This window comes from Desmodus rotundus, chromosome 5, assembly GCF_022682495.2.
Source record: "Desmodus rotundus isolate HL8 chromosome 5, HLdesRot8A.1, whole genome shotgun sequence".
Lineage (NCBI taxonomy): Eukaryota > Metazoa > Chordata > Mammalia > Chiroptera > Phyllostomidae > Desmodus > Desmodus rotundus.
In genome coordinates, this window is record NC_071391.1 from 139,393,214 (window position 1) to 139,420,459 (window position 27,246).

Consider the following 27,246-nt stretch of genomic DNA (forward strand, 5'->3'; position numbering starts at 1 on the left):
CTGGGTTCTATTTAGAGGTGTCAGAGCCCTCAATGAGCCTGCGATAAAGCTTTTCGGATTCATCCATTTATCCATCCCTCGATCAATCCATCCACCCTTTCTCTCTGACCCAGGGCCTGCGCTGGGCATCCCGGCGTGCTACACAGCATGCAACCCCACAGGACTTTCTGGAAGGAGGGGATTTTATGCAGGAGGACGCGGCGGGAAGACAACCCTGCGCCCCTCACCGCGCTGTGGCCCCTTCGCAAGGGAGAGATCAGTAAATTCTCGGGACGACCGCGGGCGGTGAGGTGCGAAAGCTCCAAGCCCGGAGGAAACCCTTCCCCTCCCCCAATCCAGACAAGGAACGCAGCGGCGTTCCACGTTCTTCCCGGCCCTCCGCCGGCCGAGAGGCCCGGGCAGGTGCCCACCAGCCCGAGCGGTCCCTCGGACCGCGCCGCCCAGCGGTAGCCCTAAGCCCCCGTCGGAGGGGGCGGGAGGCGGCAACGGGCTCTAGGATTGGCCGGCTCCACCTGCGCCCCGCCGATTTGGGCAGCGCCCCCAAACCCGCCTCTGTTCCCACCGGGACGGGGGCTGGCAACAGGGGCTTAGGGACATAGCGGCGGCCGCGGCACCTGGGCGCTGATTGGCCAGAGCCGCTGAGGGCGGGGCGGTGGGCGTGGAGGGATTGAGCCCGGATTGAGCCCAGACCGATCCCTCCTTTGCAGCCGCCTGCTCGCTGGAGGCCCCGGCGTTGCATCATCTCTAGCCCGCGGCTGCTGTGAAAAGCTAGGCGTGCCGCGATCCACTTAGTCCGAGGCTCCAGCTCGGTATCCAGCGCCCAGACTGAGAGTCTCCGGAAGGCCGGCTCCCAGAACACGCCCGGCACAGCTAGTGGTCCTCGCCAGCTCCGCCTGAGCCATTCATCGAGAGCCCAGTCTTTTACTAGAGCCCAAGTCGCTCATCTCCTTCAGCTCCGAGTCGCGGGCAGCCATGGAGAAGAGCTGCGAGACGGAGAAGAGCAGCGAGACAAACGGCTACCTAGACAGCGCCCAGGCTGGGCCTGCAGCGGGTCCTGGAGCTCCCGGGACGGCGGCGGGACGCGCGCGGCGCTGCACCGGCTTTCTGAGGCACCACGCGCTGGTGCTGCTCACCGTGTCCGGCGTGGTGGCTGGCGCGGGCCTGGGCGCGGCGCTGCGCGGGCTCGGGCTTAACCGCACGCAGGTCACCTATCTGGCCTTCCCCGGCGAGATGCTGCTACGCATGCTGCGCATGATTATCTTGCCGCTGGTGGTCTGCAGTCTGGTGTCGGGCGCAGCCTCTCTGGATGCCAGCTCTCTTGGGCGCCTGGGAGGCATCGCCATCGCCTACTTCGGCCTCACCACGCTAAGCGCCTCGGCGCTCGCGGTCGTTTTGGCGTTCATCATCAAGCCTGGGTCTGGCGCTCAGGATCTTCAGTCCAGAGACCTTGGGCTAGAGGAGTCGGGACCCACTCCGGTCCCTAAAGAGACAGTGGATTCTTTCCTCGACCTGGCCAGGTAACGATCCCCCAAAGCAATGGAGCTGCCAGCTCTCCAATACACTCCTGTTTATTCCTAAACACACACCTTCATATTCTCCTAAGAGTTTATTCTAATGAGCTACTGGTGGCCTTTAACATTTTTAAAATATCAAAGTAACGCCTGGAGCCTTTGCATGCGGACCACACCTTTTCAAACATCAGTCTTAGGGCACCAGACAATCTAAAGGAACAAGGCCACATCTTTTAGCAAAAGCCAGTCCTACCGTTTGGTGTGAGTGTGCAGTAGAGCAGAGGCAGCAGCCTTACCTATACTTTACTCCTTACACTCTGGCTGTGTTCTAAGCACTTCTGGATATCTTCACCCCATTTTCTCCCCCACAGTGTCTGAACGCTTCTGTGAGCATGTTAAATTTTGCCTGTTAGGCCATTCTGGCCTGTAATCTGGGGCCCTCTCTGTTTCAGCCCATCGGCTGAGACGTAGCTGGCAATTTTTTGAAGAGTTGTCAGAGAACCCAAGGGTAACAAGGCTGAGTTTAGTTGTGTGGGACGGTCGCCCTGGCAAGCCTCTCATGACAGCGTGGGACAGGTTGCCCTCCACCCCACAGTCAGGGCCACTGTAGAGTATTGTGAGTTCCAAGAGGCTTTATTTGTGGGAAGGTGAGAGTTCTAGAGGAGAGGGAAAGAGAAGCAACTTCACTTAGCTTTGCCTGCTTTCTGTGACTCTTACAAGTTGGCTTTCATTCCTTGAGACTTTCTGTGGATTACCCAAATCAGCCTCTCCTGCTTTCTCCATTAGCCCAGAGTTCACAAATGGAAAATTGCAGTAAATTGCATTTACTGACCTGGCCAAGTGCAGTTGAGTGAGGAGCTCAGCTGGCTCCCACTCCAGGTTTCCAATTGGGAGCCTTAGAGAGGTATGTTTTGTCTTGAGTCACTGAGGCAGAGCTCCTCATTGCTAAGGCTGTGAAAACCAGCAAACCCTGGGCAAAGTGACTTCCTGCTGTTTCCATTTCTCCCTCTGGAAAATGTGACGACTGTCTACCACTTAAGAGAAACAGTGTTCATTTGAAACTACAGCAACAACAACCAAAAAAGCTGAAGGCGTTGAAAAATAAAAATCTCTGATGAGGCGGACCAGAAAGTTCTTACCAAAACTTCTTACCAAAAAGGCAGGTAGAGGTGGCCAATTAGGACTTTGATGGCATGACAATTTTTGTTTAGTGTCTGGCAGCTTGACATTTGGAGTCTTTAGAGATCCTTAAAGTTTGAGAACTTAGTTAGGTGGGTGTTGAAAACAGTCTAATGAGGTTGGGAGTGCCTTTGGCTCTTCAGTATATCTGTCAGCTGTCCCAGGGCAGGAGGCAGTTATGGGGGTTAAAAAATTCTTGTTTGCAGGATTCAGTGGCCCAGAGAGGGGGTGTGGATGCACAGCTCTGACCTGCTGGTAGTACCCCCATAGTGAGGCTCAGTAGCATTCTCATCTCCAAGAGAGGGGCAGTGACCAAAAAACAGGGGTAAGGGTGATATGAGGGGTCACCTTATTACCACTAACCCCAGAAGAGGTGTCTTATTTCCTGATCATGGCTATCTAGCCCCTTTAGCTCCTGCTTCTAAAGTGCATGGCGACCCAGCATTGTGACAGCGGTCAGTGTAGGTGCAGACTTTTCAGTTACGTCGACTGCAGATACAAGGAAGGACTAAGAGAACCTTTGTCGCAGCTTGTTGGGGATAGGTAGTGTTTCATAATGCATCCAACAGCCAACCACATTTAATCCAGCAGCTCACGGGATAAAGGTAGAGTAGGAGGTATGATCCTCTTTCACCAACTGAGGAAATTGAGCCATAAGGGGATTAGTGATTTGCGCTAGGTCACGGAGTAGTTTATCAAAAGAGGGATTAGAAGAAACAGGGGTCTCTGTGCCCAACAGTTCAGGGCTGTCTTTCTCCCACTCTCCTGTCCCCCAAGTCAACTGCCATAGTAATGACATCAGCTGCTAGTCTAGTTTCACAGTCTCAGAAATGTTTGCTCTGATCCAAAAGAGGAACCAGATAAGGGTTTCATTGGGTCAAGACAGATGCCCGCTTCCTGTAAAAGGAGGAGGTGGCGCCCTTTGGTGAAGGACTGTGCGCCCAGCTGCTCAGACTTGGCTTTCACGTCGAGCAGCTTGTGCGAGGGGGCAGTCCGGAGCCACGTGGGAATATTTCCCGGGTCTGGGAACACTCTGGGTAACAATTTTCAAGTTGCTTACATCAAAGAAACCTCCCAGATTCTGATTTTTTTGTGACTCTGGGCATGTTCCTTGGCAAAGGCAGGGCACAGCTCTAGTAACTGCCCACAACTTAAATACCTGGAAGGAGTGGGAAAAGCCTCTCATGACTCAGTGTAGTGCAGGCTTTGCTAAAGTCCATGACCTTTCCTAGTCGTGGAGTGCCCCAAATCCCACAGGTTCTCTCTGCCACAATTTCTGATTTGTTTTTTTCAAGATGTAACTACAAGTCAGAAATGAAGCCAATAGATATTCAGTATGCCTTTTAGAAAATTCAGAATGCCATTATCAAGTGATTTGATTTCCTACCACACAATAGATTAGAAATAACAAATTAGATGGGGGAGTGGGTGTGAGGTGCTGGCACTGGGAGCCGGCCCTTGGAAAGCTGAGAAGTGACAGTGGATAGCCACTGTCAGGTGGCAGAGTCACAGACAGTCTCCTCCCAAGCAGCCTGAAGCTTTTATGCCTGAGGACCTGGAACAACACAGGACTCTCAGAACTGGGTGCGACCCAAGTGACTGAGTTGTGACTTTTCATCCAAAATGAGATGGTTTGGGCGCCAAAGAGACAGAAACAGCTTATCAGGAATCCAGTCATTGTGGAAGTTCTTAGTCCCTAACAATGCTTAATGATTATGGGTCCTAGGGCACCTCCATAACTCTCTGCACCCTGGCTTCCTCATCTTCGTAATGGGGGTCGTGATAGTACCTACCTCACAGCACGGTTTTGGTTGGGGTTAAATGAGCTTTGTCTGTAAAGCTCTTAGAACAGGAGCACTAGCCCAGTATATGTTTGCTCTTGTAAATGGAGCAATATACAGAGCTACTGGGTTTTCCCCATTCACAGATAATGGGGATGCCCTATTTTTATAGTTTGAAATACATGAGAGTAAGTGGGGAGTAAAAGAATGTTGGGGGAACTCAAGATGACTTACAGCTGACATAGTTGTTAGGTATATTGGGAACCACATGGAGGAACCTGGAGAAAAAGAAATGAACAGTGACTGACTGTTTTGAACTAATAAGATCAACACTATGGGAAATTAGGGAGAAAAGTCAAAACTAAACACCGAAAAGCCTTCCATTCTGAAATGGGGCAGAAATCCTCATATGTGCTCTGCGGTATTCCAGTTTCTTTTCTCCCTGCATTACCCGTTTTGGTCTCCAAAGTTGACCTCAGCTGTAAATGGAAAAGACTGAAGCAGCTGGCTTTTAAACATTCATCAGGATGCTAAAATTTGTAGTTTTCAAATGGAAAATCAAAGGCTTACCTGCAAAGGAGGCTGGAAGGGACAACTCCTGGGCCAAGGCTCTGTCTGCACCTGCAGCCAGAAGAATGGCCCTGGGCCGTTGTCTTTTGCAGAAGTCTAGCAGGCTGCTGCCACGTGCCCAGTGAGCAAGACTGAGGTTTTGCCTGTTGCCTGATTTTTAAAGTTATGTTTTCTCTTGTGCTAATATTATCAATAGTGGAGTTTGCTGTGAGCCTTTCTCTTCACCAAGGGAGCCACGAGAGACTTACTTTCCTTCCCAAGCTGCAAAGAACCCATTTCTTCAGTAGGTACAAAGGAACCTGTTAGAGGCTGAGCTCTAACATTAGCCCCTAGATCACAGTCAAGAGAGTGACTAGTGAATAATTTCTCTGAACCATTGACCATGGCAGGTTGTTTGGTCTATGCCTATGTATCTCTATTCTATTGGCAAGATGAAGACTCTTAGCAAACCAACAAGGATCCAAATTAATGGAGGTTTCTCAACCAAGCTATTCACTAAAATGGTAGCTTGTAATTTTTTTAAAAAGGTTTTAACTCAACACCATTCCTTCTACTACCCATGAGACTGCCTGAATAGTTCAGGCACTAAAAAGAACATACAACCAGAGAGGCAGCATGGGTAGTGATTAAGAGGAGACACTGAAGTCAATTACCTGGGTTCGAATCCAGCTCTACCCCTTACTAGCTATATGGACCAGTCATTTAGCCTCTTGATGCTTCAGTTTCATTATCTGTAAAATGAGGCTAGTAATAATATCTACTACTTAGACTTGTCATGAAGAATAAATGAGTTAATATTTGAGTGCCTTGCTAATGTTCTAGCTAATGTCCTGGCCTTTCAGACAACTGCATACAGAGAATGAGTGCTGTTCTTAGCCTTATTTTCTAAAACGTCCTCCACCGCAGGGGCCCAGCAATTGCCTTTCCAGCTGGAATCTAAAACTGGATGTGGGCCTTACAAAGAGGGTCAATCACCCCCCCAGCCCCTGCTGTCACAGTAGCCTGACCCCAGCCCCGCCTCAGCTCCCAGCCGCTGGGGGGTACCAAGATCAGAAGGAGCACATCCCTGTTAACTGACTCTAACAATAAACACAAGGAATAACAAATATCAGATGTATATAGCGTGAGCCATATCCTGTTCTGAAGAGTCTTTGAAATTTTCATAAATTAAGTAAAGAATTTTTGAACTTAAAGGAAATACTCGAACAAAAAATATAGCTAAACAAAAGTAAATTGTTTTACATTCCTCTCACACAGAACAGGGAAATGCTACCACCCTTCACAATAGAATAAGAAGAATAAAAGTAGCAGACGTAGAAAGAAGGAACATTATGAAGTTTTTCCTCCTGTGAGCTGCACGAGTCTCTCACTACAGCTCTATGGTTTCTGTTTTTTGGGGGGTTTGTTTTTTGTTTTTTTGTTTGTTTTTGAGAGAGGGAAAGGGAGGGAGATATAGAAGGAGAGAAACATTGATGTGTGAGTGAAACATCAACTGGTTGCCTCTTGCACACTCCCAACTGGATACCTGGCCCACAACCCAGGTTTGTGCCCTAACGGGAATCAAACTGACGATGTTTCCATTTACAGGTCAATGCTCAACCCACTGAGCCACACCAGCCAGGGCCATAGCGGATTTTTTGTTTGTTTTAAGTAACGTACCCAGAGATTGCTATAGCACTGGAAAGGTGTGTCCAGTTCCTTCTCTCCCAGTTTGTTCTGATTTGCATCTCTGGATTTCGTAGTGTGGCCTAGGCAATTTTGCAAGTGTTTTTGACTCTAACCCATTATAAGAAATACACTTTTTTTAAAACCAAGCTCTGGCCAATTTTATTAAAGAAAATTTTTGCATGATTTACTTCTCACCAGTCTGTTTGGCATGCTTCTAATGAAATCAGAAATCACTTGGCTCAATGACAGCCAGTGTGCACACTCTGTATTATTTTCCACGCGCTGGGCCCAGTTTGATATCACCGCACTGTAGCGATGGACACCGGTCTTGGCCAACATGGCGCAGCAAGCTATTTCAGATTTTCTCAGGGCCAGGCAGTTTGGCGAGGATGACCAGTTTTGCTTTGCCTTCTCTGATCATCTTCAGAATTTGCTTGTACCCTGGCACATACTTTCTACTTTTCATAACAAGCTGGAGCCTGGAATTCACCAACTCCAGCAACTCTTTCGTCTTTGCGGCCACCATCTTCCTGCCTTAGGTGCAGCACAGCCCTGCACCTAAAGCAGCCACCGAGATAGCTGGGGAACAAGAAAGAAGACATACATTTCAAATTATGGCATCTATGGGGGTGGGGGGGTGTAGTGGGGAGGAAACTGGGGCAACTGTACTTGAACAACAATAGAATAAATACAACACAATACAGTAAAATAAAATCATCTACACATATGCACCCTGACTCCCCCCACACTCAATGTGAAACAACAGTGTCTCAGAACAACATTTGAAATGCTGATATTCTCCATTCTGTCTAATGTACTATATCTTTTATCAAATGCTGATTAGAGCCAATATATTTAATTTCACAGACAACTAATGTTTGAGAAACTTTGGTCTAATGTCTATCTGGTATCATTTAATTCAAGTAAATTCCTCAGGATCCAATAACAGAAAGGGGAAGTATTTGAGAATTTGAAGAAGATGAAGATTTCGGTAGTTAGAAGCGCCCTAACAGCCAGAGAAGCTGAGTGCTGTGCAGCAGTAAGCGCTTGGTCCTCCTGCTTCCCCGACTCTGGGTCTCAGTACTGCAGACCTACACTGTCTAATAAGATAGACACTAGCCACAGTACCTATTTACATTTAAATATTTAAATTTTCAATGTAAACAAAATTTAAAATTCAGATCCTCCGGAACACTAGTCATATTTCATTTGCTCAATAGCCATGTGACTACCGTATGAGACAGCACAAACATAGGAAGTTCTCTCTGACGGTGTTGGTCCTACCGTCACATGAATACCAGATGTATCAATTTAATGTCTCAGGTGTCACCATGTGCTAAATGAGGGGTTGAACTGGGGCACCACGAAGATCCCTTACAGCTTAAATGGTTTTTATTTTGAAAACCCACAAAGATAGTGTATGAAAGTGAGGAGTTGGGGGAAAATGCCTGAAGTCAGAGCTCTGGGGAACAAAACTTGCATGACAGGCAGCTGATCCCTGAGAGCTCAGGAGTAAGAAAAACCCAGATTTCACAGCAGCATCTGTGTTTAAAAGGAGAGAGGGTTAAGAAGAGTGCAGAGAGAACAAAGTCGTAGACTGACACCACCGGACTGTAAGATGTGATAAAGCTTCCATAATCAAGACAGTGTGGTACTGGCAACAGAACAGGCAAATAGATCAATGGAACAGAACAGAGAGCCCGAAACAGGCTCTGGTAAATGTAGTCAACTGATCTTTGACAAGGGAGTAAAGGCAATACAATTGCACAAAGATAATCTTTTCAACAAATGGTGCCAGAACAGCTGGACGTGCTTGTACAAAAAAATGAATCTGGACACAGACCTTGCACTCTTCACAAAAATGAACTCAAAATGGATCACAGACCTAAATGTAAAAGGCAAAGCTATGAAACTAGAAGATAGCGTAGGAGAAAACCTAGGTGACTTCAAGTATGGCGATGACGTTTAGATACAATACCAAAGACAATCTCTCAGAGGTTTTGCTTTACTACCATAGCCTCAGTTCCTTGCTCCTTGGTATGGACAGGAGGGGACTGTTCCTTTCCTGGTCTGTGGCAACCAGAGAGACCAAGGGAAAAGAATGATTTTGTGGGTGCATGAGCTTCAGCTCACTGCATCTCAGACAATCCCTTTCCAGAGAATAATATCAGAGAGCTGAGCTATCTATATAACCTAAAGAAAGTTCAGTCATCCTATTGAATGTCTTGGTTTTTTTGTGTTTTGGGGTCTTTTTTGTTTTGGGGGGTTTGTAAAATCTCCTTTGCAGTTAGCACTGTATTTTTTTAACTTTTTAAGCATTTTGATGTATGATTTACATACAGGGAAATGTACCCATTTTAGCTATAAAGGCCAGTGACTTTTGACACGTAGAGAGCTCATTTAACCTTCACCGCAGTCCAGACGCTGAATAGTCCCAGCATTCCCCACTCCCCATCCCTAACCCCAGGAAGTTCTGGATAGAAAGTTTTGCTTTCTGTCACTATAGATTAGTTTTGCTTTTACCAGAGTTTCCTTTTAATGGAATCAGTCAGCATGTACTTTTCTTTGTCTGGCTTCTTTGGCTCAGCACAATGTTGTTGAGATTATCTGGGTTGTGTATATCAGTAGCTGCGTTCCTTTTATTGCCTGGGAGGATTCCATTGTGAGGATTTATCATAATACGTCCCTTCATCTGTTGATGAACATTTGAGTTTGGGGTTATTATAATAAGACTGTTAAACATGCAGGTCCTTTTTGCAGACATATTTTCATTCTTCTTGGGTAAATATCCAGGAATGGAATTGCTGGGTCATATGGTAAGTGTATGTTTAACTTTATAAGTAACTGCCAGAACACATCGTTTTCTTCGTAGGAAGCTGATTTTTTTGGCAGGAGTTGTTTTGCCTCTAGTATTGTCTGTACCTTTCTGTTCCCACTGGATTTTGTAGACCAGATACTATAGACTATCTGAAAACTGGTTGGTGTGTCAATGGCTGTTTGGTCTAGAAGTTCTGGGATAAGGTCGGGGTCCATTCTGGGTGAGACAGTATTGGGTTATTGCTCACACTAAAGAGACCAGGCAGGCCAGCAACAGGGTTTAAACAAACAGTGTGTGCTCTTTGGAAGAGAATGCATTTCAAGGTCGTGGGAAAGGCTGTGCTTGTGCCATCCGAGGAGACTGCTGACCCCTAAAGGATGCAAGGTACTTCCAAGGGAAGTCGATCCTCAGGGGGAAGATGAAGGACCTTTAACACAACTGTTCCTTACCTTCCCTGCCCTCTTAGGAAGAGAACCCATCTCAGCCCTGGACTATTGAGAGTTGTCATCCAGTGCATGTAGAACAGGGAAATCTTGGCTCAGAACCTATTTCCGCTTCTAACAAGTATAGCAAATGGAAATGAGATACCAAACCTACATCACAAGGTTGACATAGGTAAGAAAGGTGCTTTGTAATGGAAATAATAGGCAAACAGAAGTTGCTATTCATCTATACACTAAGGAATAGTCAATACGCATCGCTAGTCTTTTCCTACCTTTTCTTTAAAGTAAATATGCTTGTAGTAGAACTCATATTTCTGATCACCATTTTGTAATGGTTAATTCAGCTGAAGATCACATTTTGTCTGCTTAAGTGCAGGTGTGTACTAGCTGGTATTCTCCAAATATGTTCAAAGACTTCTGGTCTCACAGACACAGTAGGTTTGGAAAATGCTATGTTGCAGTGTCTGCATGCTGGCTGTCTTGCAGATGCGCCCTGAGTGTAATAAAGTTGTTTTTGATCTCAGTAGCCCTGTTGGCTAGTGTATTAGTTATCTAATGCACAAATTTAATGAGTTACCAAAACTAGCAGCTTAAAATCACACACGTTAATTATCTCACGTAGGATCGTGAATCTTAGCGTGGCTTAGCTGCGTCTTCTGCTTTAGAATCTCTTACAAAGCTGCCATCGAGGTGTTGGCCACAGCTAGGTTCTCCTCCAAAGGCTCAACTGGAACGGATTCACTTCTGAGGTCACAAGGTTGTTGGCAGAATTCAGGTCCTTGAAGTTTAGACTGGCACCTCAATTCCTAGTTGGCTGTTGGCCAGAGGCCACCCTGTCTCTCGCCACAAGGACCTGCCCAACACGGCAGCTTGTTCCATCAAACATGCAAGCCCAGAGGCAGTAAAGAGAGTCTCTCACAAGATGTAAGCAAGTGGTATCCCATTACCTTTGCTTTGTTCTTTTTTTTTTCCCCTATCCTCACCGAAGGACATTTTTTTCATTGCTTTTAGAGAGGGGATCCAACCTGCAACCTAGTTATGGGCCTGACCACGAATTGAACCTGCAACCTTTAGGTTACAGGATGCCACTCCAACTGAGACACACTAGCCAGGGCCCTTAGCTCTATTCTTTTGGATAAATTAAGCAAGACATAGGCCCTACCCATACTCAAGGGGAGGGTATTACACACAGGAGTGGCTTCCAGCAGGACATCTTAGAATCCGCTTGCTAAAGTGGGTTACAGTCAGACCTGCCTCCCTCTGCAATCAAACATAATGCAAATAGTTGCCTAGAGATTCTAGCATTAGGCAAACGAATCAGCCATAGGAGTAAGAATTAGTGCATACACTTGGCACAAATTGTAAAGGATGGTCCAGAGCCGTTTACTCTTCTAGACTTACTCTTATAGGAAGTGGATAGAACAAACGGACTGTCAGTGGGATTTTCTCATGTATCAAGACCAGAACCCGGCACAGAGCCTGACCCATAGGAAATCCTCAGTAAAAACTGCATGAATAGACTTGGGTTTTAAAACATAGCTTAACTCAATCAGCTCTGCTGCCTTGCTTTTTAACAAAAACTTTATATCCTTCATCATGAAATGAAATTCATAAATAGGATTTACCTACATACATAACTTCAAAACATTAACATGACTTAACTGTAATATAAAAGACAAAAGAGTAATTTATTTTAAAACTGTGTTTTAGCCCTGGCTGGTGTGGCTCAGTGGATCGGGTGAGGGCATGTGGACAAAAGGGTCCCTGGTTCGATTCCCAGTCAGGGCACATGCCTGAGTTGTGGGCCAGGTCCCCAGTAGGGGGCATGCGAGAGACAACCACACACTGATGTTTCTCTCCTTCTCTTTCTCCCTCTCTTCCTCTCTCTCTAAAATACTAAATAAAATCTTTTTTTAAAAATGTGTTCTAATAGGTAAGTGCTGTAAAACAAAGTGGTTAGGTGCTTGCTTCTGAGTTTAGACGTTAACGACACAGCTGTAAATACAGACTGGTACTTAATAATGTGTGCAATGAAGGGCTCAAATCCTACACTTGTCTGTGGGTGATGTGACTTTTCCAGAAAGATGAACAATTCTTGGAAATATTCTGAACGGAACAAAAAGTAATTATCCCATATTTTACACAGTAGTTACATTCCTAGAAAATTCAGTATACAGTGATACCTCGGAACTTGTCGTTAATTCTTTCTGGAACTCGTGACGAGTGCCAAAACCAATGAGTACCGAATGATGAGGCATTTTCTCTTGCCGGGCAGCGTCATGACTCATACAAGTTCTAGCGCGTGCGATGGGTCCCGAGCAAGCGCTGAGTGCCGAAACATTGTTTTCCTCGCCCAAATGCAATGAGTACAGGGTTCGACGCGTTCTAGAGCCTGCGAGTGCTGCGGTATGACTGTATGTTCAAATTATGCAAAAACTACCTTGTTTGGAGGTTAGTTTAGGCTCGGGTTAGTCTGCAGGTATGTCATATAGGATATTGGAAAGCATGAGGGCCTTGAGACCATTCATTGTATGCGACTTGGCTTCACTCTTAGCAGAATGAGTGGCTGGGACCTGGCACTTTCCCTTACACACACTCCCCCAGTTCCAGGGATGCCCCCTCCACCCCGTTTATTGCCACAACAAAAACACTCCCATGGATTTCACTAAGGGGCAGGACTACTCCCCGTTGGAAATCACAAGAATAGGGCTTAATCTCTTGGGGAAAGGAAAGTGATACAATTATTCTGGTTTGGTTGAACACAGGTAAGCCCAAATATCACGGAGTAGCAGGAGGGAGAAGAGATGAAAATTGGTGCACTCAGGTATCTACTGTGTCCCAGGAGCCAAGGCAAAGATGGGTGTTTGGACGAGCAGAAGACCACAGTGATTGCTGGAGGTCGACAGAGGAGAAACACCGTTATATTAGGCTGTCAGGAATGGGCATCTTAAAGTGTATACTTCGAATGCTGAATTTTCAGAATACTCATGAAATGCTTCCTTTTCCAACAGAAACTTGTTCCCCTCAAATCTTGTGGTTGCAGCTTTTCGAACGGTAAGGCTTGATGCTTTGCTAAAAATGTGGGGTTTCGATGGGGGTGGGGGTCATATAAATTACTGCTGTAGAATTAGGTGAGGTGGAACAGGGAGAGCTAGTGTTGTTAACAGAACCTGGTAACACTGGTCTGAGTTTTATAGATGGGCCTCTGGAATAAAACAAACAAAACCAAAAACTCAACATTTTTCTAAAATATCCTAGTGGTTCCAATATCTTTTTCATATCACCTAAGAAAATACCCTCAAATCACATTTTGGGGTTCTCTTAAATATTTTAGAATATTTTAAATTACAATTTTATCTATTTTTCTGACTACAAAAGTAATATATGCTCGTTGCAAAAAAAAATTGAATAAAGTACAAAAAAGTAGAAGAAAATAAAGTAAAAATCACCCTTGTCCACCACCTACAGCTACCCGTGAACATTTTGGTATACGCCCATCAGATATGCTTTTTCTACGCATGCCCACATGTTTTAAAGAATCATACTATTGAACGTGGGAGGTGGGGGTGGCTAGGGCAGGCGAGAGTGATGGGGGGAAAATGGGGACAACTGTAATCGAACAAGAAGAAAAATTCGTTTTTAATCATTATACTACACATATTGTTAGTATGTGCAATACGACACATATCTTTTGCAAACTCTTCTTTTAGGCAGTATATCGTGAAGAGTTTCTCATGTTGGGAAATACCCTCTGCACAGTGGTGTAGCCCATGTCCCACTGTACGAGTGTACCATAATTTTACTCCACCAGTCTCGTATTGATGGGCTTTTGGGTGGTTTCTAGTTTTTCCCTAATTTTAGCAATACTGCCAGCAACATCCCACGGCCACGCTTTATACAGAGAAGAAATATAAAGATCTAGACGAGACTGACTAATCTGATGGTTCTTTTTAAGCAAAGACTTTTCTGTTTCTACTTACAGCCTCCCTTTTTGCAAAAAATAACAAATCTGCATATAAGCATAAATGTGGCTTGTATAGATAACATGAAGTAGGAGAAAAAGAAAAGATTTCTCTCTCCCTCTCCAATCAATCAATAAAAAAATTTTAAAAGCCCTGGCCAGATAGCTCAGTTGGTTAGAGCATGGTCCCTATACGCCAAGCTTGTGGGTTCCATCCCCCAGCAGGGCGAAAACAAGAATCAACCAATGAATGCATATATAAGTGGAACAGCAAATTAATATCTTTCTCTCTCTCCCTCTCTCCCTCTCTCTCTCTCTTTGTCTGTGTATGTGTGTGTCTCTCCTTCTTTTCTTCCCTCTCTCTCTAAAATCATTCAATAAAGAAAAAATTTTTAAAAGAAAAGAACAGGTTTATGGTGTTTCAGTGCCCGTCCCCTGTGAGGTGGGTTTTGTTTCTCTTTGATCACAGGGCCACTGAATAGCTCTGCCTGTCTGAAAGCTCAGTAAATCAGAGCTGAGGGAGACCAGAGCTCCTCATAGGCTCGCACAAAGCAGGCCTCCATGTCTGTACCTCCTAATGGGCTGCTCTTGATGGTTCAGAAGCCAGGTGTCCATAGAAAAGGTCAGGAAGGGCACTTCATAACAGATTGCCCTGGACAGTAGGCGCTGCCACAGGGAGACACCTTTGTGCATTGTGCAGAAGTGCGTGAGGTCGACTATAGGGCCCGGGCTGGAGAGATGTTTTGCTTCTGAGAGGTGGGTCTCCCACAAGACTCCGCCAGGAAACTCCATCTTGCCTGACATCCTTTGCTTTGGAGAGTGGAAGCTCAGGACATTCAGAAACCGAGTCTGAAAAGCAGTCACACTCAAGTTCTGGCACGAAGTGGAGCATAAATAGATGAATCAAAATAAAATGACAAATTGAAAAGTGGACTTGGGTATTATGGAATTAATACCAAGGTTCTCCAAATACTATGAACAGTCAGCTGTTTGAAATATCAAACTATCAGCATGAAATTGGACAGACCTGCAAACCATTGTCCAAGGGACATAAAGATCTCCCTGTGTCCTTGGGTCCCTAAATAATGCAGAGGCCCCTTGAAGCACATGCTGACTTGGTCTTAAGTGGTTTTGTATAGTTTTCAGAGTCCCTGGCCAAGCCAACCAGTTGAGCAGTCCCCCAACACTCGGAGTGAATAATGACAGAACAGCAAAAGGCCCGGCAGTCCTCCCTGTTCCTCTGGGTCCCTCTTCCTCTGTGAACTGACAGCGGTTTTCCTTTCTCTCGCTCACAGTATGCAACCGATTATAAAGAGGTGGCCTACGGCATGAACACTGGAAACGTAACCCTTGAAAAGGTAAAGCTCTCTGTAAAATCACTGTTGACGAATGCTCATAAAGCAAATAATGCTTCTTAATTGAAGGAGCATACACAGCGCAGCTTTTTCTCAGCAGGGCTGAAAACTTTGGGGTTTGGGTGGACTATTCAAAGTACACAGGTTGAGTTTGCTCCTTCGGTTACTCACCGACATGGCCAAAGGCCAGTGTCTGTAGCTTTGGAATCTTTAGTGGATCTGTTTCATTGAGTTGGAACTAATGTCCTCTTCAAGAATATTTTATAACACCCCTTCTGCTATCCTAATATGTAATTAATAGGATATATATATATCCTAACATATAATTAACCTATTCCTACACATAGAAATTGTTTTAGGGGCTTAACTTACTCTAGCCATTATTCATTCACACATGTTTTTTGGAGTACCAATTGTTTGCCAAATACTGGGCTAGGTCATGGGAGCAGGCAGCGATGGGGGCCTCAAGGATTATTCAGCCTGGCCACAGAACTGTCACCGGAAAAAGGAGGTACTTTTCCCGCCCCCACACGTGCACCTCCCTGGGGCTGAGGGGCGCAGAGTGCTACCAGCCTTTCTTTGATTGAAGGAAAAGTTCTACTTTAAAAAAAAAAAAAAAAAGCTGCTAATTCAGTCCAATTCACTTCATCTTGCAGATGAAGAACCTGAAGCCCAGAGGAGTTATTTAATATCAGAGCTGGGACTAGAACTATGGTAAAAATGCTCTTTCTGTTTTTTACCATGCTGACGTATGTTTCCCATTCAGAATTTCATACTGTGTTTTGATGGAATTAAATAACTGTCTAATATATGCTTTCAGTGATGAGATTCAACATTACTGGAAAAAATTAAGAATATATTTTATCTATACATTTAAAGTCAGTGATTTAGGAACAAATATCCTAAAAATACTCCTGCCAATCCTGAAACATCTTTTGGGAAATTTGTCAGCTAGGAGGCCGTCATAACAGCCTAGCAACAAAGCATCTGTTGACATTTAGGAGGTGAAGTTGCAATCATTGCTTTTATCGCCTGCTTTTAAAAGGAAAGCTGGTTGGTGAAAAGTTACTTCTTGATCTGAACTGATCAACAACCATCTCTCCCTTTAAAAGCAGCATTCGAAGTGATTGTCCAAAGCTCTGCTTGAATATCCAGTAGCAGGGAGCTCACCCCTTTTTGCTTCAACCAATACCAATTTTGAACAGCTTTTGGAGTTAACACCTAGGTGAGAAATTCTTGTTGATTTTCTGTATCTTTAGACTCCATCCTCCCTTGACTTTCCTACCCCTCAATTTGTGAAATCGCTAGAGGTTAAAGAAAATATGAACCTTTTCTCATCCTGGGCTGATGTTTCAGTCCAGTGGAGACACAAGGCAAACGCACCTTTAGTTCTCATTCATCTGTTCTAAACTGGGACCCCATGTTTACTCTGATCCTGCAGATCCCCATTGGCACCGAGATCGAAGGGATGAACATTTTAGGACTGGTTCTTTTTGCCCTGGTGTTAGGAGTGGCCTTAAAGAAACTAGGCCCTGAAGGAGAAGAGCTTATCCGTTTCTTCAATGCCTTCAACGAGGCTACAATGGTGCTGGTGTCATGGATTATGTGGTGAGTAGTGCCCCCCCCCCCGCCTCCTACTCTCCCTCCTATTTATCCTGCCATCCAGAAAAGAGCCCTACTCTGCTGTTCTAGGTCACCCCGGGTCACCGCCTAGCCCAAGGCTCTGTATGTGGTTGATGCAACCCGGGTTGGTCCTGGTACAGAGTGTGATGGAGGTGGCGGTAGTTTCTCCTCTTGTCCAGCACCTCAGGTGTGTACCACAGTTACCAGTTATTTCCTCTGCACCCACAGTGACCCCTGTGGTTCTGTCATCAGAGATCTATATGTTGGTTCCCACCATCACCCCATTTTATATGCAATGCCCATATCACCTTGTGGAGCAATGAATACCATACGTTTGCTCTCTGCTGTGTAAAATAAGGCTTATTTATCTTAAAACAATAGACTTTGAGCTTCAAAGGGCCCCTTACCATCCTATTGCACAACATGGGAGACAGATCCATCCTCACCCTGTGCATGTATAAACTTGGAATTGTCTTTTTTTTACATTAATGTTTCTGTATGTAATAGCAGTGAAAGTACAATTGTTTAATAAAAAAATTATTGGATTGATTTTGACTAAAAGGTAAAAATTTGACCTGATCCCTCAAAGTAACTTCTCAGAAATCATCCAATTCCAGCGGTGGTCCCTCATCAGCTTCGCCCTGCTGTTTTACTCAGGCCAGGCTCTGCGGCCAAACCTATTCCTTCCTGAGAAGCTCGCTTGTCCTTTCATGCACAAAGCGTTTTCCTCATTGTCAACCCTTAAATATCCCAGAACATCTTTCTTGAAGGCACCTGGACTGATTTTAGGAGACAAGCCTGACATTTGGTGGGAAAGTTTGTAACTAGGTGGGAGGCCAAGTCCAAAGCCCCCACTGGTGGTGTTCATTTTGTTCAACCACACATTCTAGTCTGGCTGTTACCAGTGCAAACAGGAAACTCTATTCATATGACTCTTGTTCTAGGAAGAGAAATAGTTACAGAAGGAAAAAGTGTCTTCGGCACAGTTCAGGTTCTTTTCCTGGTTTTGTTTGTTTGTTTGTTTGTTTTCTAGTCTAAGATCCCCTGCTGAGCCCTGGCCACGTGGCTCAGTTGGTTGGAGCATCACCCCTTGACACCAACAGGTTGCACATTGGATCCCTGGTCAGGGGGAGGGGGGAGGCAACCAATTCATGTTTCTCTCATCAGTGTTTCTCTCGCCCCTCCCCATTCCTCTCTCTCTAAAATCAATAAACATATCTTCAGGTGAGGATTTAAAGAAATAAACAAACAAAATCCCCTGCTGAGTGTCTAACTGCAGTGGGAGACCTTTTGCCCAGAGAGTGCCTCCCATTCAGAGCTGGAGTTTCAAATGTCTTTACTAGTTAAAGGATCTCAGCCAGGTGGGGAGGGATCTCCAGCAGCAGCTCTTTTGGCTTTTTTCCTTCACTTACTACCTACTCCAATATCAAAGCACCTGCCTCGCCTGCACTGTTCACAGAAGTAACTTCTCAGTGGATTAAATACAGGTTCAGCAAACTTCGCAGACTATATGATTTCTCATGCAACTACTTAACTCTGCTATTGTGGGGCAGAAGCAACCACAGACAATTTGTAATTGAACGGGTCTGGCTCTGTTTCATAAAACTTATAGTGCCAATCCATGCGTTAAACTATCTAGGGAGGAAGCAGAAAGAAGGAAGAAGTCCTCTAAAAGTATTAGAAGAAAATATTGGGGTAGGAAAAGTCTTCCTAAACAAAATACAAAAATTGAAAGCCATAGGAAGCTGCTAAATTTGACTACAGCAAAATATTAAACATGTGCACACAGAGATACCTTAAACATGGTTGAAAGACAAAGCACTTGTTGGGAAAGAATGATAGGCATTTGCATATAGTATATACGTGTATACGCCCGTACACACGATCTCAAAGCACTAGTGTCCAAAGGACTAGTCCAGCTCACAGACTGTTTTTCTATCTGCAATTAGATTTATAGGGAAATTGAGCATAAGTATTTAGAAACTTTTATAGCCATTTTATATTGCTGCAACACCCAAACACGTGATCACTTTTCTAATATTTTATTTTTGGTGTCTTTTATAAGAATATTGGTTCATGACCTACCTGGATAGACATTAACCAGTCTTTTACCAAAGATAGTTTGAGAAACACTAATACAGACTTCTGATTACTGAAAAAGAAGACAGACTGAATGAACTACTAGAAAATAGAAAAGGTATGTGAGCAAGCAATTCATAGAAGAGGAAACCTGAATAACCGTGTTATTCAGGGACATGAAAAGTTTGGTTTCATCAGGCACTGGTAAGCGTGAGGATAGAGTTTCTCAGCAGTAGCACTATTGATTGTGGGCTGGATCATTCTTTGCCGTGGGGGGCTACCTTGTGCATGGTAGAATATTTAGAGCTACCCCTGGCCTCCTCCCCAAAGCCGTTACAACCAAAACTACCTCTAGACTGCTACATATCCCTGGGGGCAAAATCATGCTTGGACAGGAACCAGTTGTGCAGGGGAAGGGTTATTCTCATGGACAGCTGGTGGGAATGTGAACTGGCACAGCCACTTTGGAGAACCATTTGTATCGGCTAAAATTTAAGACATACACACTTCATAACTCAGCGCTTCCGCTTTTTGGTGTCTCTGCCTCACGCACAAAGGCCTGTAGCGCACAAACAGGCTGGTCCGCAGCATTGTTTTTAATGCTGGAAATCTGGGAGCCACTTAAATGTCCATCAGCAGGGCAATAGCAAAATACTCTATAGTATTTGGGTTCTGAGGATAATATTTTAAAATAATAAAGTAAAAGTAGAAATAGCCAAATGTCCATTGACAACTAAATGAACAAAATGTGGTATATACATATAATGGAATATTATTCAGCTATAAGAAGGAATGAAATTCTAGCACATGCTACAACATGCATGGACCTTAAGGACATGCTAAGTGAAATAAGCCAGACACAAAAGTGCAAATATTATTGTGCAATTCCATTCATAAGCAGCACCCACAACAGTCAAATTCACAGAGACAGAAAGGAGAAGGGCGGTCCCCAGGACAGGGGGAGGGGGCACGGGGGGGTAGTGTTTGGTGAGCACAGAGCTTCGGTCTGGGACGAGGAAAGAGCTCTGGCGATGGGTAGTGGTGACAGTTGCACAGCAATGTGAGAGCACTTCATGCCGCTAAAACGTGCCCTTGAAATGATTAAAATGGCGAATTTTATATTATTCATATTTTACCATGATAAAAAATGTACTGATGTAGATGTCCGTGCATTTATATGAAAAGATCTCAGAAGACATATTGTGGTGATAAAAATAAACATACAAATTTAAACACATACCTCTGTATCTAAATGCATAGCAAGCGTGCCCTGACGAGGTGGCTCAGGTGGTTAGAGTGTCGTCCTGATACACCAAGGTTTCAGGTCTGATCCCTGGTCAGGGCACGTGCCTGGGTTGCGGGCCAGGTCCCGGTTGGGGGTGTGCGAGAGACAACTGATCGATGTTTCTCTTCCTCTCTTTCTCCCTCCCTTCCCTTCTTTCTAAAAATCTTTTTAAAAAAGAAAGAATCAACCAACGAATCCATAAATACATGGAACAAGTCTCTCTCTCTCTCTCTCTCTCTCTCTCTCTCTCTCTCTCTCTCTCTCTCTTTCTCTCTCTCTCTCTCTCTCTCTCTCTCTCTGTAATCAATTTAAAAAATGAATAAATGTATAGAAAGTAGGAGTGGTTATCTGAGGAAGGGTCTGGTTTGAGGGTGGTACTTAAAAAGAGGATTTTAGCCTAATCAATAGTTTTAATTTTGTGAAAGGAGAATCTATTCATGTGTTACTATGGAATTTGAAATTAATAACACTGGAAAGAAAACTCAAGAAAGCAGTGACATTGGCTTTCTCCAGAGAAGGAGACTGGTGGGGACTTGGGGGACAGAGGTGGAAGGGAGACATTACACTACTCACCCTGTGCAAATATTAGGTGAAATTTGAACTATGTGACATTAGTATCTACGTAATTAAAGTTTACCCAAAAAGTCAATGGTTAAAAATTCTTCCTCAATATATATTAGATTCAAAAAACTGACTTTTGTTCTTTGTAGCTCCCCTAGTTTACTCTTTCCCTTCCTTCTTCTCATCCTGCCATAAAAAAAAAATCTTCATGCTCCAGGAACATTCCCAGAGGGTCATTGTTAGTGGCTTTTTCCCATGGAATCATGTTTTCCAAATCGCAAAGAATTTAAAACTCACAAAGTCCCAGCTTTGTCTCAGTTCTGCGAAATATGTGGTAGGCTTTTGTGTTTCTAAGTTCTCAGAACAAAGTGCATCCCAGAGGCTTTGAGCTTCCTCTGCCCTTCCACTTGGGAGCCCCTGTGGTTAGTAACCTCTGTCTCTTAAGGACATAGTATATCCCAGGGGAAAGAAGTCTGGGTTCTGCTCCTGACTCCATTACCCATAGTGATGTATCATGTTAATTTTACTCAGTTTGATAGCCTGTAAAATGGGCCCTTCCCTTTCCATGCCTTAGGGTCACCCTAGGGGGAGCAGAAGACCGCCTAGTTGAGAGTCGCTGTGTTGGGTCAGGAAGGGCCTGCATCTCCCAGCCCCTCTATCACATTACCCTTACTGACAAGGACCCTGTGCTCATGCCCTAGGTATGTGCCCGTGGGCATCATGTTCCTGGTTGGAAGCAAGATTGTGGAAATGAAGGACATCGTCGTGCTGGTGACCAGCCTTGGGAAATACATCTTTACATCGATATTGGGCCATTTTATCCATGGAGGAATTGTTCTACCACTTATTTATTTTGTTTTCACACGAAAAAACCCATTCAGGTTCCTCCTGGGCCTCCTCACACCGTTTGCAACAGCATTTGCCACCTGCTCCAGGTGAGTGGGTTTCGGGTGCCCTTGATGACTCTGAGCTGCGTTAACATGAAACCAGGTGAGCCCAATGGTAGATGCACAACTGGAATCTTAACATATTTTGGTTCTTTGAAAACTCTAAATTAGTCTTACCTTATTTTTTGTATCACCAGCCCCTCAGCTCTTACAGAAACAGAGCTGAGATTGTCAGAATGAGGAATTGCCTTCTCTCCTTCTTCTGGCTCCTTGGTGGTCAACCTGATCATTGTTTAGTCCATAGGAACTGTGGGTCCTCGCCCTAATTAATGAGACCTTTGCCTGAGTAAAAGAAGGCAGCTACTTAACTCAAAATGCATTTGTAGGGAAGTTTCTAGAAGGATACCTGTTCAGATCTCCTTCTGGACACATGAATTAGAAAACAAGACCAAGGCATCATGGTGAGGGGTGGATGTTCAGTTCTCTAGGATTATTTAACTGAGCACAAGAGATGCACCTTGTCGTTACTGGAAATCTTTCCCCCAAAATGGACTTTCCAAATACATTAAAGAAAGCTTTCAAAGGATGGCAGCACACTGCTTCATTCTCACATTGAGATTTTGCCTCTCTACAGCTTGTTTCCTCACACCTGAAGGACTATTCCTATCACAAGGTAGTGGTGGTGAAAAGAATTGGGAAGGTCAGTTTCTTTGGCTTCAGACAGAAACAAACCTACTTCTCAGCTGCACCCACCACCCTCTGCGCAGCCCGGAGAGGCAACTGGAAAGAACAAGTCTCATTTATTCAGTTATCTACGAACATAGTTACTCTTTCCAAATTCTCAGAGCCATTTCTACATCTTGGCCTAAAAAGGGGAAAAATCACAGTTTGCCTTATACTTTAGAGGGGGGAATTCAAGAGGGGAGATGGACATATGGAGTCAGTGGTTTTTTGTTCTCTTGAGAACACTTTGTACCACAAGGCAACGTGTGGCTCTTGAGAAATTTGGAACAGGTGTACCCAGGTAAATAATATAATAAGCAAATCGAGGGAGTCAGATTTTGAATACTTTGGGAGTTGACAAAACCCTATGTTGTGACAGAAACTTTGAAACAATTCTGATTTTTCTCTTATTTCAAGGAAAGAAAGCCAGAAACTAGGATGGTACTGATAGTTGTGTTCCAGGGTCTGAGCCGAGTAATGTTACCCTTGGAAGAGCTGTTTTCATGGTTGGTTGTTTCTCTCCAGCTCCGCAACCCTTCCCTCTATGATAAAGTGTATTGAAGAAAACAATGGCGTAGACAAGAGGATCAGCAGGTTCATTCTCCCCATCGGGGCCACCGTGAACATGGACGGGGCAGCCATCTTCCAGTGTGTGGCCGCGGTGTTCATTGCCCAGCTCAACAACATAGAGCTGAAAGCAGGACAGATTTTCACGATTCTGTAAGTTCATTACTCTTTCCTTCCTCTTCAGGGCTGGGTCACAACTTGAGGTACTTCTTGAGATGTCTTTTGAAAAACCTCATAATCACCAGTCTCACCAGGACTAGGGTGTCCCGTTTATGAAATGAGGACAGCGTGTATTCATTAGTTGAAGAGGGTGGCTCATCTAGCAGAATCTGGGGTTATGTGGTTTTCCGTTTCCAAGCCAAGGCTGCCATGTTCTGCATGTCTCTGTGCCCCACCCCCACGCTCTGTGCTGATAGCTGACCCTGCTGTGCCATCCCCTAGAGTGACGGCCACGGCGTCCAGTGTTGGAGCAGCAGGCGTGCCAGCTGGAGGGGTCCTCACGATTGCCATTATCCTGGAAGCCATTGGGCTGCCCACTCATGATCTCTCTCTGATCCTGGCTGTGGACTGGATTGTGTAAGTAGCAAGTCCTGAGGGCATCGAACAGAACAGACTCTGCCGAGCTCCCAGGAGCTTTGCACACCATTGGGCCTGAGGCAGGTGGGGAAACCTCAAACGTGCTCCTTGCCTGGTGAAGGAGCCCACAGCTGAGCTGACAAGACATTTAGAGCTGGGAAAAACTAAATGTGACAGTCAGAGGCCCATGAACAATCATGAAATATCATTACTAAGAACTTGTTTAGAGCGTCCAGGAAAGCGTGGGCGCAAGAGTCACAAAACTCTGCAAATTGTTGGCTACATGGGAATCACAGCCATTGCTGCCGTGAGCCTTCAAGGATGATAGCCCTTGACCTGAGGGGAGAGAAGATGAAGCCAGCTAACGGGAATGCCTTGGCTTGGGCTCAGAGGAGCAAGTGTTAGGAAGGAGGTGTGATCCAGACTGCTTTGGGCAGGGCTGCTGTACAGACACAAAACACTGCCTGAGTGTCGATCCCTTGAGTTGCACAACACCTTTCTCAGGTATGAACAATACCTGTTTTATAAGGAAGGTGAGCTGAGGTACTAGAGCTGGACAGTAGAGCATATGGATAAGAAAATGAGCTGTAGAGCCCAGGGACCTGGGTTCAAATCCCAGCTTTGCCATTTACGAGTCATGCAAAAGGACTGTTCTGTGCTTTGTCTGCTCACCTGTGAGATGGGAACAGTAATAGGACCTACACCAGAGTTGTGGGGAGATTGAGTTCGCAGATGCATAGCACATGGACGAGTTCCAGGCACGTGGGAAAGCATTCAGTGAGCATCAGGGAAGAAAGATACTGCTTACCAGGCTAGCCAGAGCTCAGCATGAGAAAACCTCCACACTGCGGCTCAGCACCGGGCTCAGCTCTGCGCACAGTGGTGGGGAAGGGTGGGTGGCTCCCAGCATTTTCTCTTAAGCTCTGGAAACTTGAAGGGGCTTCTCAGAATCCTTACAGCTCCTCAGAGCAATGAGGGTGAAACCCACAGGAGACCTGCATTGTCCAGACACCTCATCAGAGAGAACACAGTTCCTGAACTGGCAAGTTGGACAGGACCAGAGTCAAGGGTCAGGGGTCAGAGGTCCATCTCCTTGCTCATCTCTATGGGGAAGGCAGGCATTTAATGGGTGCTCAGCCCAGAATAGGGAACAAGGGCACCAGATGGGCTGCCCAGTAGAGTCACATGAGCCCTCCATTTCTTTGTGGCCTCAGACTCCAGGGCAGTGGCCTCAGGCAAGTTCACATTTTTTTCCCATCTCTTTAAAAATGGGCACAATACTTCCTATGAGCTCCAGGGAGGGAGGATGGTTATTGGGCTAATCTATGGGAAGACAAGCTTCTGGAAAGGACAGTTTTGTTTTCTGCGAGGTGGTGTTGCCAACGGCCATGAAGATTGATATTTGGTAGAGATTCAGTGTTGAAATGAGAAGGAAGAAGAACAGCTGGACACAAAGTCATGTCTACAGTCTCATCCATTCCTGTTAGATGTGATTTTTAGATGGTGGTGTCTGTTACACCTAAAGTACATGCAGAGAAAGAAGACTGGAGGGAAATGATCAAATGTTAGTACTGATTCACTCAGAGTTGTGAAGAGTGGGTGGGTAACTTTCTTTTCTTCTTTATACTTACCTTTTTCCCCCCAAGTTTTCTACAATGAGTATCTATTACTCTCATAAGAAAAAATATTAAAAGAAAGCATTTAGAGTAAAGTGAGGCCTTCTGCCCATAGCCGCATGCTCACCAGGAAACAGCAGGGCCCCTCAGGGTCACAGCTACTCTGTGGCCCTTAGCCTCCTGTGATGGGGCTGCCCCGCGGTAGTTCCAGAGGGTGTGGGCTGTAACACCTACCTTTCTTTTCCCAGGGACCGCACCACCACCGTGGTGAATGTGGAAGGGGATGCCCTGGGTGCAGGCATTCTCCACCACCTGAATCAGAAGGCGGTGAAGAGAGGGGAGCAGGTACTGAGTGAGGTGAAAGTGGAAGCCATCCCCAACTGCAAGTCAGAAGAGGAGACATCACCTCTGGTGACACATCAGAACCCCGCTGGCCCTGCTGCCAGCACCTCAGAACTGGAATCCAAGGAATCGGTTCTGTGACGGGGCTGGGCTTCGGGCTTGCCTGCCAGGGGTGGTGCCCACCCTATCAGCCCAGCCACCGGGCACAGGCACTGCCCACCACCCTCACCGACTTTAGCCTCCTGGGCAATGAATGCGTTGGCCCAGCCACTGACTTGAGGATCACTTTTCAGCACAGGCATCGGGCTTCCCAGCCAGACCTGCTTCCTGAGGACTGGGACACTCTGACATTCAGTTTGATCCCGTAACTGTGTGTGTACCAGGCTGTGTTTGAAACACGCCCTCAAGCTGCCAGGCTGGTGGAAATAACAGGCTCACAGGGACCTGATGGTCAAAGCCTGGGAAAATGCAGAAGCACCCTTCATTGCACCCAGTCACTCTGCTTGGCTGCTTTCCGGGCAGACCTAGGGGGTTGCAGTCATCTGTCACATTGCCTTGTGAGCCGTAGTAATCGGAAGAATTCCCAAATTCTCAGCCTTGGCTGGAATTCGCTGAGCTGGGGCTTGAGGTGTTAGAGTCTGTGCTACAACTAGGTGCAGCTTGCTTCTGGTTCAAGGGTTGCTAGTGGGCTGGAGGTGCCGCACACTGTCAAGTTAGAAATAATCAGGTCAGTGTTAGCTATGTTAGGGCTGCTGGGTTCTGTGGTCAGTGGTATTAAGTAACAATGTAAATTCTGAGGTCAAAGAAAGGAGGGGGAATGCAGCCTGCAGGGGAAGGGGAAGCAACCTAACTGGGACAGGATACACACACGCAATTGTCCCCATTCTCCTCCCAGCCTTCGGGAGGTTTTCAGCTTTCAAGACGGGCCTCTGACAACACTCTCGATTTATCTCTGCCCACTCTGACTTGGCAACATGACAGAGAGACGCCTTTTCCTCTGGGGAGGTGTGATGTGGCCATTACATTCAGAATCCTGGTTGGTTTATCAATCAATTCAACTAGCCCTCCCTAAAATACTGCATTCTGGCAAAAATAAAAATAAAAAATAAATAAAAGTTAAAATTAAAAAATGCAAACCCACACACTAACTGGGGTGAGCTGTCCCCATTTCCAGGTCCCCAGATCCCCTGGTTTTGGCTGATTTCCATGGACATGGTTTCCTTTCCTGCCAGTACATCAAAGTTTGAAATTATAAGCCAGACGTCCATGTTCCTCCAGATACCTACTGGCTTGGTTTGAATCCAAGTGAGGGGTCTTATAGAGAAGACCAGTGTGGCCAGTGACAGAGAAGACCTAAAAGACGCAAGACTGCCGTGTCAGGAGGCTGTTGGTGTGGATCCGTGGTGTGGCCTGCAGCGGGTCCTGGGGCCTCACTTTACCCCATGTGTAAAAGGGGACCGAAGTCACCTGCCTCTTTCCTACCTTGGAGAGATTTGGTGAGGCACACTGAGTGAATCTGTAAAGACAACCATTTCACTTCTTGGGCATCAAGCGCTAACACCCCTGTGCTCTTACTGTTTACCGAAGTGACTCCTTTTTCCACAGAGGCACCGACCTCCCGGCGAAGACAGCTTTCCTGAGCAGGACCTGTTCTCTGTGTGCTTTAGCCACTCTCATCACGCCATGTCTCTGTCGATCCTC

At 45.6% G+C, this 27,246-nt stretch overlaps 1 protein-coding gene across 1 annotated transcript; it reads left to right on the forward strand.

Moving 5' to 3' along the window:
- Positions 1-687: 687 nt before the first annotated feature.
- Positions 688-26,681, forward strand: SLC1A4 (solute carrier family 1 member 4). Its single transcript, XM_024552716.3, has 8 exons — positions 688-1,517; positions 12,982-13,024; positions 15,227-15,289; positions 16,728-16,894; positions 21,536-21,769; positions 22,970-23,164; positions 23,453-23,587; positions 25,452-26,681. Exons 1-8 carry the CDS (start codon positions 973-975, stop codon positions 25,684-25,686), a joined length of 1,617 nt encoding a protein of 538 aa, XP_024408484.2. The 5' UTR covers positions 688-972; the 3' UTR covers positions 25,687-26,681.
- The last annotated feature ends 565 nt before the right edge of the window (positions 26,682-27,246 follow it).